Here is a 17,092-nt window from a genome sequence, read left to right on the forward strand (position 1 = left end):
TTGCACTAGCTTGTGAGGTGCTTACACACCAGGGGGAATAAAACAGCACCCATGCCCTTGAATTCTTCACAGGCAAGGGGCAGGGTTAAAGTACAATTAAATTGGAAGACTTATTGCGAGCCTGACGTTCAGGTGAGGTGCTCGGGTCTCGGCACAGCCACCAGGCCTCACGCGGGTCCTGAAATCCGGGGAAACGCCGCGAGAGGCATTGGTGTGGAACAGATCTTTGGTTCAGACAGCGGGCTGACCACTGGACCCGCATCTTCCCAGCCGTTGGCATCCCTGCGGTTTTAAACGCCGGCCGTGCATGGCCAGGGAAGATGAGGATCCCCGCGCCAACCCGGGGTAAGAGGCCGCAGGACCTCAGTTCCAGGGACGGAGGCCAATCATTCCGTGCCTGCACGACGAACGGCCAGACACAGCTCCACAGCCCCACTGTCACGGTTCCACCAGTCCCGTCCCTGAAAGAGCCTTCCCGGCCCCTTGCAAACTCAGACCAGGGCAATCTTTTCGTTTCTTGTAAACCGGACTGATTTGTATTGTATACAGGAATTCCGGTATATAAAAATTAAAAATAAATAAATAAATAAATAAATCTTATTTTCTTCTGTTGGATCCTTCTTCCAATTTTTGAATAAAGATCTTTTGGCTAAAATAGCTTCTTTCACCTCTCCTTTTAACCATGCCGGAAATCGTTTTGCCTTCTTTCCACCTTTCTTAATGTGTGGAATACATCTGGACTGTGCTTCTAAAATGGTATTTTTTAACAATGACCACGCCTCTTGGACATTTTTTTTTACTTTTGTAGTTGCGCCTTTCAGATTTTTTCTAACAATTATTCTCATTTTATCAAAGTTTCCCTTTTGAAAGTTTAGCACGAGAGCCCTGGATTTGCACACTCTTCCTTTTCCAGTCATTACATCAAATTTGATCATATTATGATCACTATTGCCAAGCGGCCCCACCACCGTTACCTCTCTCACCAAGTCCTGTGCTCCACTGAGAATTAGATCTAAAATTGCTCCCTCTCTCGTTGGTTCCTGAACCAATTGCTCCATAAAGCTATCATTTATTCCATCCAGGAACGTTATCTCTCTAGCGTGACCCGATGATACATTTACCCAGTTAGTACTGGGGTAATTGAAGTCTCTCATTATTACTGCACTACCAATTTGGTTAGCTTCCCTAATTTCTTTTACCATTTCACTGTCCATCTCACCATCTTGACCAGGTGGACGGTAGTATACCCCTATCTCTATAGTCTTCCCCTGATACACAAGGGATTTCTACCCATAAAGATTCAATTTTGTATTTAGTCTCATGCAGGATGTTTATCCTGTTGGACTCTATGCCATCCCGGACATAAAGTGGAGGGCGTAACCTGTGCAAATAGACAATGCACAGACTTTTTAAAAGCAGAAAGGATACACTTAAGGGCTGACTGCCCCCTGAACTGCCTCTGCTCAGTTCTCACGGTACATGTGCACCTTTGTACACACTCAGCATAAAATTGGGCTTTATGTGTGTAAATAGCTTTGCAAATTCAGCCCACTAAGATTTAGTTTTGTTACTACATAGACAGTTTTGTTTTACAGTGTAATGTATATGATGTTATTATAATGTGTATGATGTTATTATAATGTGTATGATGTTATTGAAATACATATGATGTTATTATGTGTATGATGTATTATAATGTATATGATGTTATTATAATGTGTATATTATAATGTGTATGATGTTAGTGAAATACATATGACGTTATGTGAACGATGTATTATAATGTGTATGATGTTATTATAATGTGTATGATATTATAATGTATATGATGTTATTATGTGTATGATGTATTATAATGTATATGATGTTATTATAATGTGTATGATATTATAATGTGTATGATGTTAGTGAAATACATATGACGTTATGTGAACGATGTATTATAATGTGTATGATGTTATTATAATGTGTATGTTATTATAATGTATATGATGTTATTATAATGTGTATGATATTATAATGTGTATGATGTTATTATAATGTGTATGATGTTATTGAAATACATATGATGTTATGTGTATGATGTATTATAATGTATATGATGTTATTATAATGTGTATGATATTATAATGTGTATGATGTTATTATGTGTATGATGTTATTATAATGTGTATGATGTTATTATAATGTGTATGATGTTATTGAAATACATATGATGTTATGTGTATGATGTATTATAATGTATATGATGTTATTATAATGTGTATGATATTATAATGTGTATGATGTTATTATAATGTATATGATGTTATTATAATGTGTATGATATTATAATGTGTATGATGTTAGTGAAATACATATGACGTTATGTGAACGATGTATTATAATGTATATGATGTTATTATAATGTGATGTTATTATAATGTATATGATGTTATTATAATGTATATGATGTTATTATAATGTGTATGATATATTATAATGTGTATGATGTTATTGAAATACATATGATGTTATTAAAATGTGTATGATGTTATTATAATGTATATGATGTTATTATGTGTATGATGTTATTATAATGTGTATGATGTATTATAATGTATATGATGTTATTATAATGTGTATGACGTATTATGTGTATGACGTATTATAATGTATATGTTATTATAATGTGTATATTATAATGTGTATGTTATTATAATGTATATGATGTTATTATAATGTGTATGATATATTATAATGTGTATGATGTTATTGAAATACATATGATGTTATGTGTATGACGTATTATAATGTATATGATGTTATTATGTGTATGATGTATTATAATGTATATGATATTATGTGTATGTTATTATGTGTATGATGTTATTGAAATACATGTTATTATAATGTATATGATGTTATTAAAATGTGTATGATGTTATTATGTGTATGATATTATGTGTATGATGTATTATAATGTGTATATTATAATGTATATGTTATTATAATGTATATTATGTTATTATAATGTGTATGATGTTATTATGTGTATGATGTATTATAATGTATATGATGTTATTATGTGTATGATATTATGTGTATGATGTATTATAATGTGTATATAATAATGTATATGTTATTATAATGTAAATGATGTTATTATAATGTGTAGATTCTCGTCATTTGATGAGTCACTGTTGTTTATTTAATATTTATTCTCATGTTCTGAAACTCCGTTTATTGTAACGCCTCACCGCGATTGTTTTGTTTTATGTAAACCGACCTGATTTGATATTTGTATCGAGAACGTCGGTATATAAAAATGCTAAATAAATAAATAAATAAATAAATTATAATGTGTATGATGTTATTATAATGTGTATGATGTTATTATGAGTATGATGTATTATAATGTGTATATGTATACATTATTAGTTTTTACAATACTGTAATACTTTGGTTGATGCTATCCTTCTTGAGCAATAACTTTTTGGACTGATGAAATCTACAGTTTTTAGATAAATAAATAAAATACGGGTTAAAGCAAATACATGGAGTTTCTCCCCTGCCTTGTGGCACAGGACCACTTTCTCCGATACCATGAAAGCATGTGAAATGATACAGGAAGGGACTTCAATGAACAGTCTGACTGACTTTCAGGATCAAGAGCTCTTTTTTTTTTTTTTTTAATTAAAAATGATTCTCGTTAATAAATTAGATTTCTTTGATTCTGGTTCTCCTCATATTCGTGTCAGCGGCCTCCTTTCTTCCCAGCTCCCTTCTTCTTGTCCTTCCCCTTCTTCGCAGTATCAACAATCCCTGCAGCAGCTTTTTGGCGCTTCTTACCTAGTGGTGTTTTAGTGTACCAGTCCTGTCAGAAGATAAAAGAGGAAAAGGTCACCAACTGGAGACACCTTCACCAATGACAAGAAAGACGAGTCCTCGGAGATCAAGAGGCCTTTCCCAGTCACAGTGACAAGAGCAGAGTCCCCAGAAATGAAGATCCCCTACCAGGGGCGCAGCCAGAACTACATTTATGAGGGACCTCTAGGTTAACATGGGGTGGTACTGTGCTAACCCCCCTGCCTTTCCCCCCTCCTATATGGATCTTCATGGCAGTGGCTACAAAACTCTTTAATTTCTATCTGTATCGTCTGTGTTTTCTTTTTTTTATTCGGTTTTAAACATTACAGCAAGTCAAATAAACCGCTTATTGAAAAGGAAATGCAGTTATACAAACATTATAGAAAATAAATTCTTAAATATTACAAATGATCTCTAGTATAATCCATTTCCCCTTAAAGAAACTGAAAATAGGGGGCAGAATTCTGGAAGAATTTAAACAAAGAAATAGATAAAGAATTGGCTTTAACGTAATTCAAGGACTGTTACTTATTTACTTGGTCCTTCATTTGGCTTTACTCCGGAGGTAACAACTGACCTCCTTGCATTTAGGAACGATTTTAGTTGTTCCGGGTAGAAAAAAATATAGCAATCTTTTGAAGATTTTATGACACATTTGCAAGGATATTTTAATACATAAGAAAATCCTAAAGCCAAAACCTGCGCTCTCATAACAAGAAATTCTCGTCTTCTTTCCTGAGTTACAGGAGCAAAATCTGGGAATGCACGAATCTGCGTTCCCCTAAAGGTCATATCAACATTTCAAAAATACCTCTTCATTATCTCCGTTATGTCCTTCTCAGTTATAAAAGATACCATGAGAGTGGCACATTCGTAGTATTCTCTAGCTGAATCCTCAAGAAATTGTGTCAGATTTCCTTTATCCATATCCAGCTGCTGCTGCTCTCTATTTCTTGTGGACACTGGCATATAATATACTTTATTCACAGAGGGCAAATTTTCTTCTTGATATTTCAAGACTTCTTTGAAATATTTCTTGAGAGTAATGTAAGGAAGTTCTCCTATAATTTTCGGGAAATTCAAAAATCTCAGGTTTAGATGGCGAGAATAATTTTCTAAATGTTCCAGTCTTCTAGACACCACATTTAAATCCTTGATTAGCTTTACATTGCATTCATCAGTTTTCTTAAGGATTAGCCTCCACTGTTCCCAGTCTAGGCTCCAAATCAGAAATCTTAGTGTCTAAAACTTCAATTTTTTGCTCAACATCCTCCAGATTATCTTGATACTGCCCTATCGATTCCACCAATGCCACCATAATCTCCCAGATCGCATCCAATGTTATTTTCTCGGGCCTACCTGGCATCCGAAATCGGGGTTTGCGAGTTTCCTCCCCTTTCTTCGTTACCGGAGATATTCCCGCCGGGGTGGCTTCCCGTCCAGGCATGCTTACTTCTCCGTCGTTCCTCTCCACTGCCCTTCCCATAGTCGGAGTCGACGTGGGCGGCAGCCCTCGATATTCACTGCCTGAGATATCCAGGCGTTCTGCAGGCCCCAACGGAGATTCGGCATGCACTGCGCTCTGGCCTCCCTCAGCGTCGGTCGCACCTACCGCGTCACGGGTATGCGACCCCGCGGCCTGAGGGCTCTCGGGAAGCGGAGTCATCTCGGGTCTACGAGGATCCGGGGGGGTGAGAGATATTTCTCCAGGCAGAGCCGCCGCTTCCTCGGATGGCCCCGCAGCGGAGTTACCACCTCCCGATTCTTCAGTCCTTCCAGGTACATACGAAGTTATTAACCGCTGAGTGGCCATAACTTCAGAGTCTGAGGGAAAAATTCTGAGTTTTCCCTTCCTTTTCGCGGGCATTTTCAAACGAAACTTAGCAGAGATTTGGAGCTCAGCGCGTCTGTGTCTGGTTACGCCGCCATCTTGCCCCCGGCAATGCAGATTCTCCTTTCATTCTCTCCTTACCCTGGCTGTCTCTCACGCTCCCTCTGAGGTTATCGCTATAGAGAAATTATGTAAACAGGCTTCCAATCAAAAAAATGCTTACAGAAAGGAAGATAAATACTTGCCAAAAGTAAACAGAAAGACTTTGACTTAGATGTGACATGATCCTGCTGCTAGGGGAGGGGGCTTAAGCCAAGTGAGAGGGAGCACAGGCCCCTGTGTAGCTATGTCTCTACCCCCTACCAATTATCACAGAAAAAGGAGTCTGTAGAGTTGGAGATGACCTTACTAATCATCACAGAGAGGACCGCCCTTCCTACCAATAATCAGTGAGAGGGTAGCCCTAGACCTGGAAACTTCCAACCAATCATCATCATCATCAAAAGAGGAGTTCCTTGAGTATGAGACACCCCCTCCCCAATCATCACAGAAAGAGGGAGAGCGCTCCCTCTTCCAACCATCAGAGAGAGAGACAGCAGCATCCCTGGAGCAGGAGAATCCTTCCTACAAACATCAGACAGAGGAAAGAAACCCCTGAGTAAGAGAAATCCTCCAAATAATCAGAGAGGAGTTCCTCAAGTTGGAGACACCCTTACCAATCATCAGAGAAAGGGAGTACCTAGAACTGGAGATCCATTACCAATCATCATCATCAAGTAAGGAATCTCTTGAGTGAAAGACATCTTTTCTCCAATCATCAGAGAGAAAGAGTGGAGTCCCTTTAGCAGGAGAGAGAGCAGGCCTTTGAGTTGGAGATGCTGTGTGTTGGGGTCATCCTACCAATCATCAGTGAGAGGCGAGTCCTTAGAACTGGAGATCTATTACCAATGTTCATCAAGCAAGGAATCTCTTGAGCGGAAGATATCTCTTCTCCAATCATCAGAGAGAAAGAGTGGAGTCCCTTTAGCAGGAGACAGGACAGTCCTTTGAGTTGGAGATTCCTTGTATTGGGGACATCTTACCAATCATCAGAGAGAAGGGAGTCCCTGAACTGGAGATCCATTACCAATTATCATCAAGCAAGGAATCTCTTAGGTGGAAGACATCTCTTCTCCAATCATCATGAGAGAGAGCAGTCCTTTGAGTTGGGGATTCTGTGTGTTGGGGACATCCTACCAATCATCAGTGAGAGGTAAATCCCCTGAGCTGGAGACCCTTGATTCGAACAGTAAGTGATGCAAACAGAGATCCAATTAGAAAGAATTTTCTTTCTAACTGAAAAAACGCATTTGAATGGATTAAAAGAAACTAACAGTAGTGAAAACGTTTTGTGAGATTCCATTGCAAATAGAAAAGTTCTTCTTCCAGTGCTGTGTGTGACGAGCCTGCTCACCCTTGTACGGGTGCAATCTTGGAAAGACAATGGATTGATTTAATGATTGATTTAATCCGTTCCTAAGTTTGTAACTTGTACACTCTACGGTAAAATTACTATACTGGCCTTTTCTTCTTTCCAGCTTGTTGCAAGCTTCCAAGTTCCCGCCCCCTGTTGATTGTAACTTTGACTTATTCCTGCTTTGGTTATCTTTCGTTTACGTGAATTTGTTACTCTAGTTTTTTCCCTTCGTTAAACTGTAAACCGATCCGATATGGTAATCTACTATGAAGGTCGGTATATAAAATTGTTAAAATAAAATAAATAAATAAATAAACTGACAAACTACTTCTGAGAGAAATTTAGGATGAACTTTCAAAACTATTTTGTCGTGAAATAATTGAATATAAGAAGAGTATGATACTAGAGCTTGTAATTCACTTATTTTTGCAGCAGAAGGAATGACTAGTAAAAATACTATCATCTTCAAAGAAAGAAAATTTAATCCTGCCATGACTAAGGGTTCACATGATGGCTTCATGAGCTGAACAAGGAATACATTTAGATCCCAAGGTACATGAGGATCTTTTATAGGAGGTTTCAGATGTTTGAGACCTTTCATTACTTTTGCCACTGTAGACTGATGGGAAATAGGAACACCTTCCCAATTCTCATGCAGTGTTGCTAAGGTACTAAGATGAACTGAGTTAGTTTTCAACCCAGAATTGGAAAGGCTTAGTAGATATTGAAGTAAGTGTGGAACAGGACATCTAAAGGGCTCTTTTTCATTTAATGTTGTAAGATCTTCTAGTAGAATACTTCCTTGAATCCAGTAGGCAACGGCATGGATGAAATTAGTTGACTTCCAACATCCAAGCTGTTAATGCTAGAGATTGGAGGTAGACTTGTAGAAGATTCTTATTGCTCTGTGTGATGAGTGAAGGGAATATCTGCAATCTTATCAGTGATTGAGCAGCTAGTCATTGAAGCCATGGAAACTGATAAAACCAATAGGGGGCTAGCAATATCATTTGACCTCCCTCCCTTCTCAATTTTTGAACAGTTCTAGAAATTAGATAAATTGGGGGAAATGCGTAGAGAAGCCATCGGTTTCATCGAATTGGGAAAACATTCTCAGTTAATCAGTATGTGGGAAATGTGTTACCTTGTTGTTGAAGGACCTTGCAAATAGTCTATTTGCAGATGCCCCCAAAGTTGAAAACATTCCTGTGTTATATCGTCGCATAGCAACCATTCATGTGGCTGTAGCTGTATAAATATGCACTTTCCCCTCCTACCCCTTAATTTTAGCATCCCTATAGCTATCAGCCAGATATGTTATATGTTATTAGTTTAAGTTGTGTTTTTATGTTAAATGCTATTTCATTTGTAAAAAGATTCGGCCTTCTACACCTTTCCTTTGCTTTCCTTTATCCCAGTTCTCATGACCCCTGTTTTATGTAATTTTTAACTTTCTTTCTAATATTGTAACGCCCCTGTTCTATGCGAACCGATATGTTATGTTTGCATGAATGTCGGCACAGAAAAGAATTAAATAAATAAATAAATCTGTTTGCTATCTGATTCTGGCTCCTCAGGAGATAAACAGCTAGGAGAAATCTTTTTTGGAAAATTGCCCATTTCCAAATTCTGCAGGTTTCCAGGCAGGGAGGGTAACTTTCAAACAAATGTACAATGTGGCATGTATGCGTGTATATGGCTGCAAGCAGATCTAGGCAAATATTTTTTTAACCCATGCATATGATATAAAAATGTTTTATAAAATATGCGTATTTCTACCCTGCCACATATGTGCTTATGTAGGTTTATGTGCGAATACATGCAGTGCATTGAAACCACGTAGATCAATGCATCCATCGCATGTACTTTTCCTATTTTGAAACTATACATGCACATATATTTTACCTGCAAAAGTAGGACTTGCTGGCGTAAATCCTGATTTATGAACATATGTTCACCAATTTTAAAACACTCGCGTGTAAATTAAATTAACCAGTTTACCAATTAGTCCACCAGTTCACCCAGTTCTTCTTCAGGTTATTGAAACCTACCTGTTTTTCAGCCTGAACTCCTTCCAGTTCACCCAGACTTCCCACCCATTCTGTATTACACAATAAATATGTTTAATATCACTTCTGCTAGATAACTAGCAGGTGTAAACATGCATGACTAAACTGGCAAATGTACACGCGTGTCTTTTAAAATAGTAACTTATGTGCTTACCTATTGGCCCCACCCTGGAACGCTCCTAGATTGCCCCTATGTATATGTGTGCACTGGAATATAAACATGCATGTATCTTTTATTTTATAAAATACAGAGTTTGCGAGAAGAGGATACTTCTGCGCTTATACTAATTTTCACGCAGGAAACATTTTGAAAATTCACCCCAAAGTTTGTAAGAACCTGTTCCCACTTGTTTGTTGATATAAAACGTTGCCACCTGGTTGGTTGTCTGGATCAACACCACTTTGTTCTTCAACCAAGAAGAGAATATTTTCAGAGCATTGAAGATTGCGCTGAAATCTAGGTGGCCACGTTCCTTGAGAGAAGACATTTCTCAGATGATCTTCACAACCCTGATCGGAAGCATCTGTGGTCAGAATTTATTGAAAAAGGGGCTGGTGAAAGAACTGACCTTTTTAAAGATTTGCATGATCTAACCACCTTGTCAGAAATTTGATGAAACTCTGCCGTTCACTAATCATCAGAGAACACGAGAAAGAGAGGAGACCCCGATGTGGAGACCCCTGCTTCACCAATTATCAGAGGGAGAGAGAGATTGAGAGAGAGAGATGGAGAATGAGCACATGGCATTCTCAGAGCTGCTTCACCAATCATCAGAGAGAGATGGAGAATGAGCACGTGGTGTCCTCAGAGCTGCTTCACCAATCACCATAGAGAGAGAGAGAGAGACGGAGAATGAGCACGAGGCATCCTCAGAGCTGCTTCACCAATCATCAGAGAGAGATGGAGAATGAGCACGTGGTGTCCTCAGAGCTGCTTCACCAATCACCATAGAGAGAGAGAGAGAGAGAGACGGAGAATGAGCACGAGGCATCCTCAGAGCTGCTTCACCAATCATCAGAGAGAGATGGAGAATGAGCACGTGGTGTCCTCAGAGCTGCTTCACCAATCATCATAGAGAGAGAGACAGAGAATGAGCGCATGGAATCCTCAGAACTGCTTCACCATTCATCAGAGAGAGAGAGAGAGAGACGGAGAATGAGTGCTTGGCGTCCTCAGAGCTGCTTCACCAATCATCATAGAGAGAGAGAGATGGAGAATGAGCGTGTGGCGTCCTCAGAGCTGCTTCTCCAATCATCATAGAGAGAGAGAGATGGAGAATGAGCGTGTGGCATCCTCAGAGCTGCTTCACCAATCATCATAGAGAGAGAGAGAGATGGAGAATGAGCGTGTGGCGTCCTCAGAGCTGCTTCACCAATCATCATAGAGAGAGAGAGAGACTGAGAATGAGCGTGTGGTGTCCTCAGAGCTGCTTCACCAATCAGCATAGAGAGAAAGAGAGACGGAGAATGAGCGCGTGGCATCCTCAGAGCTGCTTCACCAATCATCATAGAGAGAGAGAGATGGAGAATGAGCATGTGGCGTCCTCAGAGCTGCTTCACCAATCATCATAGAGAGAGAGAGAGAGAGAGACGGAGAATGAGCGTGTGGTGTCCTCAGAGCTGCTTCACCAATCATCATAGAGAGAGAGAGAGAGAGACGGAGAATGAGTGTGTGGCATCCTCAGAGCTGCTTCACCAATCATCATAGAGAGAGAGAAGGAGAATGAGCGCGTGGCATCCTCAGAGCTGCTTCACCAATCATCATAGAGAGAGAGAGAGAGACGGAGAATGAGCACGAGGCATCCTCAGAGCTGCTTCACCAATCATCAGAGAGAGATGGAGAATGAGCACGTGGTGTCCTCAGAGCTGCTTCACCAATCACCATAGAGAGAGAGAGAGAGAGAGACGGAGAATGAGCACGAGGCATCCTCAGAGCTGCTTCACCAATCATCAGAGAGAGATGGAGAATGAGCACGTGGTGTCCTCAGAGCTGCTTCACCAATCATCATAGAGAGAGAGACAGAGAATGAGCGCATGGAGTCCTCAGAACTGCTTCACCATTCATCAGAGAGAGAGAGAGAGAGAGACGGAGAATGAGTGCTTGGCGTCCTCAGAGCTGCTTCACCAATCATCATAGAGAGAGAGAGATGGAGAATGAGCGTGTGGCGTCCTCAGAGCTGCTTCACCAATCATCATAGAGAGAGAGAGATGGAGAATGAGCGTCTGGCGTCCTCAGAGCTGCTTCACCAATCATCATAGAGAGAGAGAGAGACTGAGAATGAGCGTGTGATGTCCGCAGAGCTGCTTCACCAATCATCATAGAGAGAGAGAGAGAGACGGAGAATGAGCGCGTGGCATCCTCAGAGCTGCTTCACCAATCATCATAGAGAGAGAGAGACGGAGAATGAGCATGTGGCGTCCTCAGAGCTGCTTCACCAATCATCATAGAGAGAGAGAGAGAGAGACGGAGAATGAGCGTGTGGTGTCCTCAGAGCTGCTTCACCAATCATCATAGAGAGAGAGAGAGAGAGAGACGGAGAATGAGTGTGTGGCATCCTCAGAGCTGCTTCACCAATCATCATAGAGAGAGAGACGGAGAATGAGCGCGTGGCATCCTCAGAGCTGCTTCACCAATCATCATAGAGAGAGAGAGAGAGAGACGGAGAATGAGCGTGTGGCGTCCTCAGAGCAGCTTCACCAATCATCATAGAGAGAGAGAGACGGAGAATGAGCGTGTGGCGTCCTCAGAGCTGCTTCACCAATCATCAGAGAGAGAGAGAGAGACGGAGATTGAGCATGTGGCATCCTCAGAGCTGCTTCACCAATCATCATAGAGAGAGAGAGATGGAGAATGAGCGTGTGGCATCCTCAGAGCTGCTTCACCAGTCATCATAGAGAGAGAGACAGAGAATGAGCGTGTGGCGTCCTCAGAGCTGCTTCACCAATCATCATAGAGAGAGAGAGAGAGAGACGGAGAATGAGCGTGTGGCGTCCTCAGAGCTGCTTCACCAATCATCAGAGAGAGAGAGAGAGAGAGAGAGAGACGGAGAATGAGCATGTGGCATCCTCAGAGCTGCTTCACCAATCATCATAGAGAGAGAGAGACGGAGAATGAGCACGTGGCGTCCTCAGAGCTGCTTCACCAATCATCATAGAGAAAGAGAGACGGAGAATGAGCACGTGGCGTCCTCAGAGCTGCTTCACCAATCATCAGAGAGAGAGAGACGGAGAATGAGCACGTGGCATCCTCAGAGCTGTAGAATCAATCATCATAGAGAGAGAGACGGAGAATGAGCACGTGGCGTCCTCAGAGCTGCTTCACCAATCATCAGAGAGAGAGAGAGAGACGGAGAATGAGCACGTGGCATCCTCAGAGCTGTAGAATCAATCATCATAGAGAGAGAGACGGAGAATGAGCACGTGGCATCCTCAGAGCTGCTTCACCAATCATCATAGAGAGAGAGAGACGGAGAATGAGCACGTGGCATCCTCAGAGCTGCTTCACCAATCAGAGACAGAGAGAGAGAGAGACGGAGAATGAGCGCGTGGTGTCCTCAGAGCTGCTTCACCAATCATCAGAGAGAGAGAGAGAGACGGAGAATGAGCACGTGGCATCCTCAGAGCTGTAGAATCAATCATCATAGAGAGAGAGAGAGAGAGACGGAGAATGAGCGCTTGGTGTCCTCAGAGCTGCTTCACCAATCATCAGAGAGAGAGAGAGAGACGGAGAATGAGCACGTGGCATCCTCAGAGCTGTAGAATCAATCATCATAGAGAGAGAGAGATGGAAAATGAGCGCGTGGCATCCTCAGAGCTGCTTCACCAATCATCAGAGAGAGAGACGGAGAATGAGCGCGTGGTGTCCTCAGAGCTGCTTCACCAATCATCAGAGAGAGAGAGAGAGAGATGGAGAATGAGTGCGTGGCATCCTCAGAGCTGCTTCACCAATCATCAGAGAGAGAGACGGAGAATGAGCCTGTGGCGTCCTCAGAGCTGCTTCACCAATCATCAGAGAGAGAGAGAGAGAGATGGAGAATGAGTGCGTGGCATCCTCAGAGCTGCTTCACCAATCATCAGAGAGAGACGAGAATGAGCGCGTGGCATCCTCAGAGCTGCTTCACCAATCATCATAGAGAGAGAGAGACGGAGAATGAGCGTGTGGCTACCTTAGAGCTGCTTCACCAATCATCATAGAGAGAGAGAGAGAGAGAGAGACAGAGAATGAGCACGTGGCATCCTCAGAGCTGCTTCACCAATCATCAGAGAGAGAGAGAGAGAGACAGAGAATGAGCGCGTGGCGTCCTCAGAGCTGCTTCACCAATAATCAGAGAGAGAGACGGAGAATGAGCGCGTGGTGTCCTCAGAGCTGCTTCACCAATCATCATAGAGAGAGACGGAGAATGAGCGCATGGCTACCTTAGAGCTGCTTCACCAATCATCAGAGAGAGAGACGGAGAATGAGCGCGTGGCATCCTCAGAGCTGCTTCACCAATCATCATAGAGAGAGAGAGAGAGACGGAGAATGAGCGTGTGGCGTCCTCAGAGCTGCTTCACCAATCATCATAGAGAGAGACGGAGAATGAGCGCATGGCTACCTTAGAGCTGCTTCACCAATCATCATAGAGAGAGAGAGACGGAGAATGAGCGCGTGGCTACCTTAGAGCTGCTTCACCAATCATCATAGAGAGAGAGAGAGAGAGAGAGACAGAGAATGAGCGCGTGGCGTCCTCAGAGCTGCTTCACCAATCATCATAGAGAGAGAGAGAGACAGAGAATGAGCGCGTGGCGTCCTCAGAGCTGCTTCACAAAGAAGGCAGTTCTTAGAGCTGGAGAGATCCTTTCAGATTTTCAGAGAAATGGAAAAACCCCAGCGTCTAAGTCACCTTTCCCAGTTACCAAGACACCCTTCTCTGTCACCATAGAGAGAACAGTCCAAAGCTGGAGACTCTTTTCCACTGCAAAACTTCCAAAAGGTGTCCCCAGGGCTGGCAAGACCCTTCCCAGCCATCAGAGAAAAGGACGTCCTCACCAGGAGAGGCATTTTCCAATTAACAGACGGAGCCTTGTAATTAAGAGATTCAGAGAGACCCTTCCCAATCACTAGAGAAAGGAGATCGTACAACAGAAAGGACTCGTCCCAGTTCTCAGAAAGGACGCCCCAGCGCTGGACTGGACTTAACTGGAGTCTGAGCTTAAGGTGAATTGGAAGAATATAGAAAGTGCCGTGCAGGGTCTTAATCATGGTGCATGGAGCCCAGCATCCTGCGCGGGTCATCACAAGTACCCTGCAGATCTTGTACCTCACGCCCAAGGATGAGCGCCGGCTTCCCACGCCTACCTGGCTAATAACTCTTTCCTTCAGGAACTTATCCAAGCCTCTTTTCTAAGTCGCCTCGACCACGTCCTCTACAACTTGATGGTGCACTGGGTGAAAAAGCATTTTCTACAATTTGTTTTATAGATCCGTTGGTTCTTAGTTTCGGGGGTTTATCTCCTCTTCTCAGAATATTGTTTGAAAGAGTAAATAACCTTTCCTTTATTACTCGTTCCAGCCCACTCATGATTTTATGAATTTTTATCCTGTCCCCTCTCAGCCGTCTCTGTTCCAAGCTGAAAATCCCTCGCCTGCGCAGCCTCTCATCGTAAGAGAGATGCTCCTTCCCCTTTATCATTTTTGTCGCCCTCCTCTGCGCCTCTTCTAGTTCTGCCGTGTCTTTCTCGAGATGGGGACGAGCAGAACTGTGCACAGCGCTCAAGGTGCTCGATACAGAGGCGTTAGGATATTTCCTGTTTTATTCTCCGTTTCTTTTTCAGATCATCCCTAACTTCCTATTTGCTTTTTTTGACCACCGCCTCGCGCTGAGCTGAGGATTTCAATGTATTGCGCACAGGGACTCCCAGGTCCTTTCCCTGGCTACTGATCTGTTGCGATCCTGCCCGCGAGGAGCGCGGGCAGGCTCTTACCTTCTCGCAGCCAGTCGGGCTGCTGACGCTGCTGCTTCTTTCTCCCTGAATCAGCTGGGGCCGTCCCCGCAGCTGTTGCCATGCGGCCGGCTCCTCTGCTCCTGTTTCTGCCTTCCCCCGACGTACTGCTGAGATCCCGGGACCTTCAGCCAGCAGGGAGGCTGTCCCTCCCAGTGCCTGCTTCAGCCCGGGTCCTCACCCGGCAGGGAACCGTCCCTGCCGGTGCCTGCAGCCTCTCCAGCTCCCTGCAGCCAGCACTTCTCTCTTCAGCCTTGCAGCCTGGAGCAGTGCCTGCAGCCTGCTACAGCCCCCTGCTTCCCCTGCAGCCAGCCTTACCTCTCTCTGCTTCTTCCTGCTTCAGTCCTTGCGGCTGGGAGCTGCTCCAGCGACCTGCCTTCACCCAGCTCCAGCCCAGGGCTGCTCCACGGCTTCCTTGGGCCCTCCACGTGGCCGAGGACGCCACCAGCTTCCAGCACTCATCTCTCCAGCTTCCTCTGTTCAAGGGCCAGCCAGGTGTGGCCCCTGCTGGCTCCTCCCTGGGCGTTGTCCACCTCAGCTCTACAAAGGGATTCAACGTTCAGTCTGTCTTTGCCTTCGCAAGGAGTTGGTCACTCCTGAGATCCTCGTTCCAGGAGCTGCCTTGTGTTCCAGCCTTCTGCAAGGTCCAGTGTTCCATGTTTCCAGTCCTGATGTTTCCAGTTGTTCCAGTCCTGATGTTTCCAGTTGTTCCAGTCCTGAATTTCGCTTGTCCCTGTTCCAGCCTTGAGGTCTGATTCCTAATCCGGTATCCATGATCCAGTCCAGATATGACAAGCCTTGTACCTTGATCCTGAAACTCGCCTGAAAGCTAAGTATCTTGCTCTTGAATCTCCTGAAAGCTAGCACCTTGATCCTGTGTCTTTCAATGTCCTGGTACATATAGAAACATAGAAACATAGAAATGACGGCAGAAGAAGACCAAATGGCCCATCCAGTCTGCCCAGCAAGCTTCACACATTTTTTCTCTCATACTTATCTGTTTCTCTTAGCTCTTGGTTCTATTTCCCTTCCACCCCCACCATTAATGTAGAGAGCAGTGATGGAGCTGCATCCAAGTGAAATATCTAGCTTGATTAGTTCGGGGTAGTAGCCGCCGCAATAAGCAAGCTACACCCATGCTTATTTGTTTTACCCAGCCTATGTTATACAGCCCTTATTGGTTGTTTTTCTTCTCCCCTGCCGTTGAAGCAGGGAGCTATGCTGGATACACGTGAAGTATCAGTCTTCTCCCATGCTGTTGAAGCAGAGAGCCATGCTGGATGTGCATTGAAAGTGAAGTATCAGGCACATTTGGTTTGGGGTAGTAACCGCCGTAACAAGCCAGCTACTCCCCGTTTTGTGAGTGTGAATCCTTTTTTCCACATTTCCTCTTGCTGTTGAAGCTTAGAGCGATGTTGGAGTCACAGTAAGCATGTGTATGTTTATTTAATAAGGGTATTGACTCCAGGCAGTAGCCCTCATTCTGGCGAGTCACCCACTCTTCATTGGCGGCCTCTTGACTTTATGGATCCACAGTGTTTATCCCACGCCCCTTTGAAGTCCTTCACAGTTCTGGTCTTCACCACATCCTCAGGAAGGGCATTCCAGGCATCCAGGTACCTCGCGGCAAGCCACGCCGTGGTCCGTGACCAGTCCTCGGGGTGGGCTGATTAGGGCCATCTGTGATGCAAGCCATGTACCTCGTTTCCAAGTTTCTGAGAAGTCCTTGTTCCTGACCCTGTATCCTGCTTTGGCTGCCGGTGTGCAGCAACCTGCTTCTTCCTTGTTGCCTTGATGTCGGTGCCAGATCCAGTTCCTAATCCAGTCCCAGATGTTCTGCCCTTTGTCTTCGTCTGGCTCCTGAGCCTTCTGGCCTGTTGGGCCCGGGATTCGTCCCTGTGCTTT

At 43.5% G+C, this 17,092-nt stretch overlaps 1 protein-coding gene across 1 annotated transcript in view; it reads right to left on the bottom strand.

Moving 5' to 3' along the window:
- Nucleotides 1-3,665: 3,665 nt before the first annotated feature.
- LOC115083430 (dynein regulatory complex protein 11-like) overlaps nucleotides 3,666-17,092 on the bottom strand; it is a 378,622-nt gene continuing 365,195 nt past the window's right edge. The window contains exon 19 of the mRNA XM_029587237.1: nucleotides 3,666-3,856. Within this exon, the coding sequence (XP_029443097.1) occupies nucleotides 3,737-3,856 (120 nt within the window). The 3' untranslated portion in view covers nucleotides 3,666-3,736. The remainder of the gene's footprint in view (nucleotides 3,857-17,092) is intronic.

The sequence above is a fragment of the Rhinatrema bivittatum genome, chromosome 2, assembly GCF_901001135.1.
Source record: "Rhinatrema bivittatum chromosome 2, aRhiBiv1.1, whole genome shotgun sequence".
NCBI lineage: Eukaryota > Metazoa > Chordata > Amphibia > Gymnophiona > Rhinatrematidae > Rhinatrema > Rhinatrema bivittatum.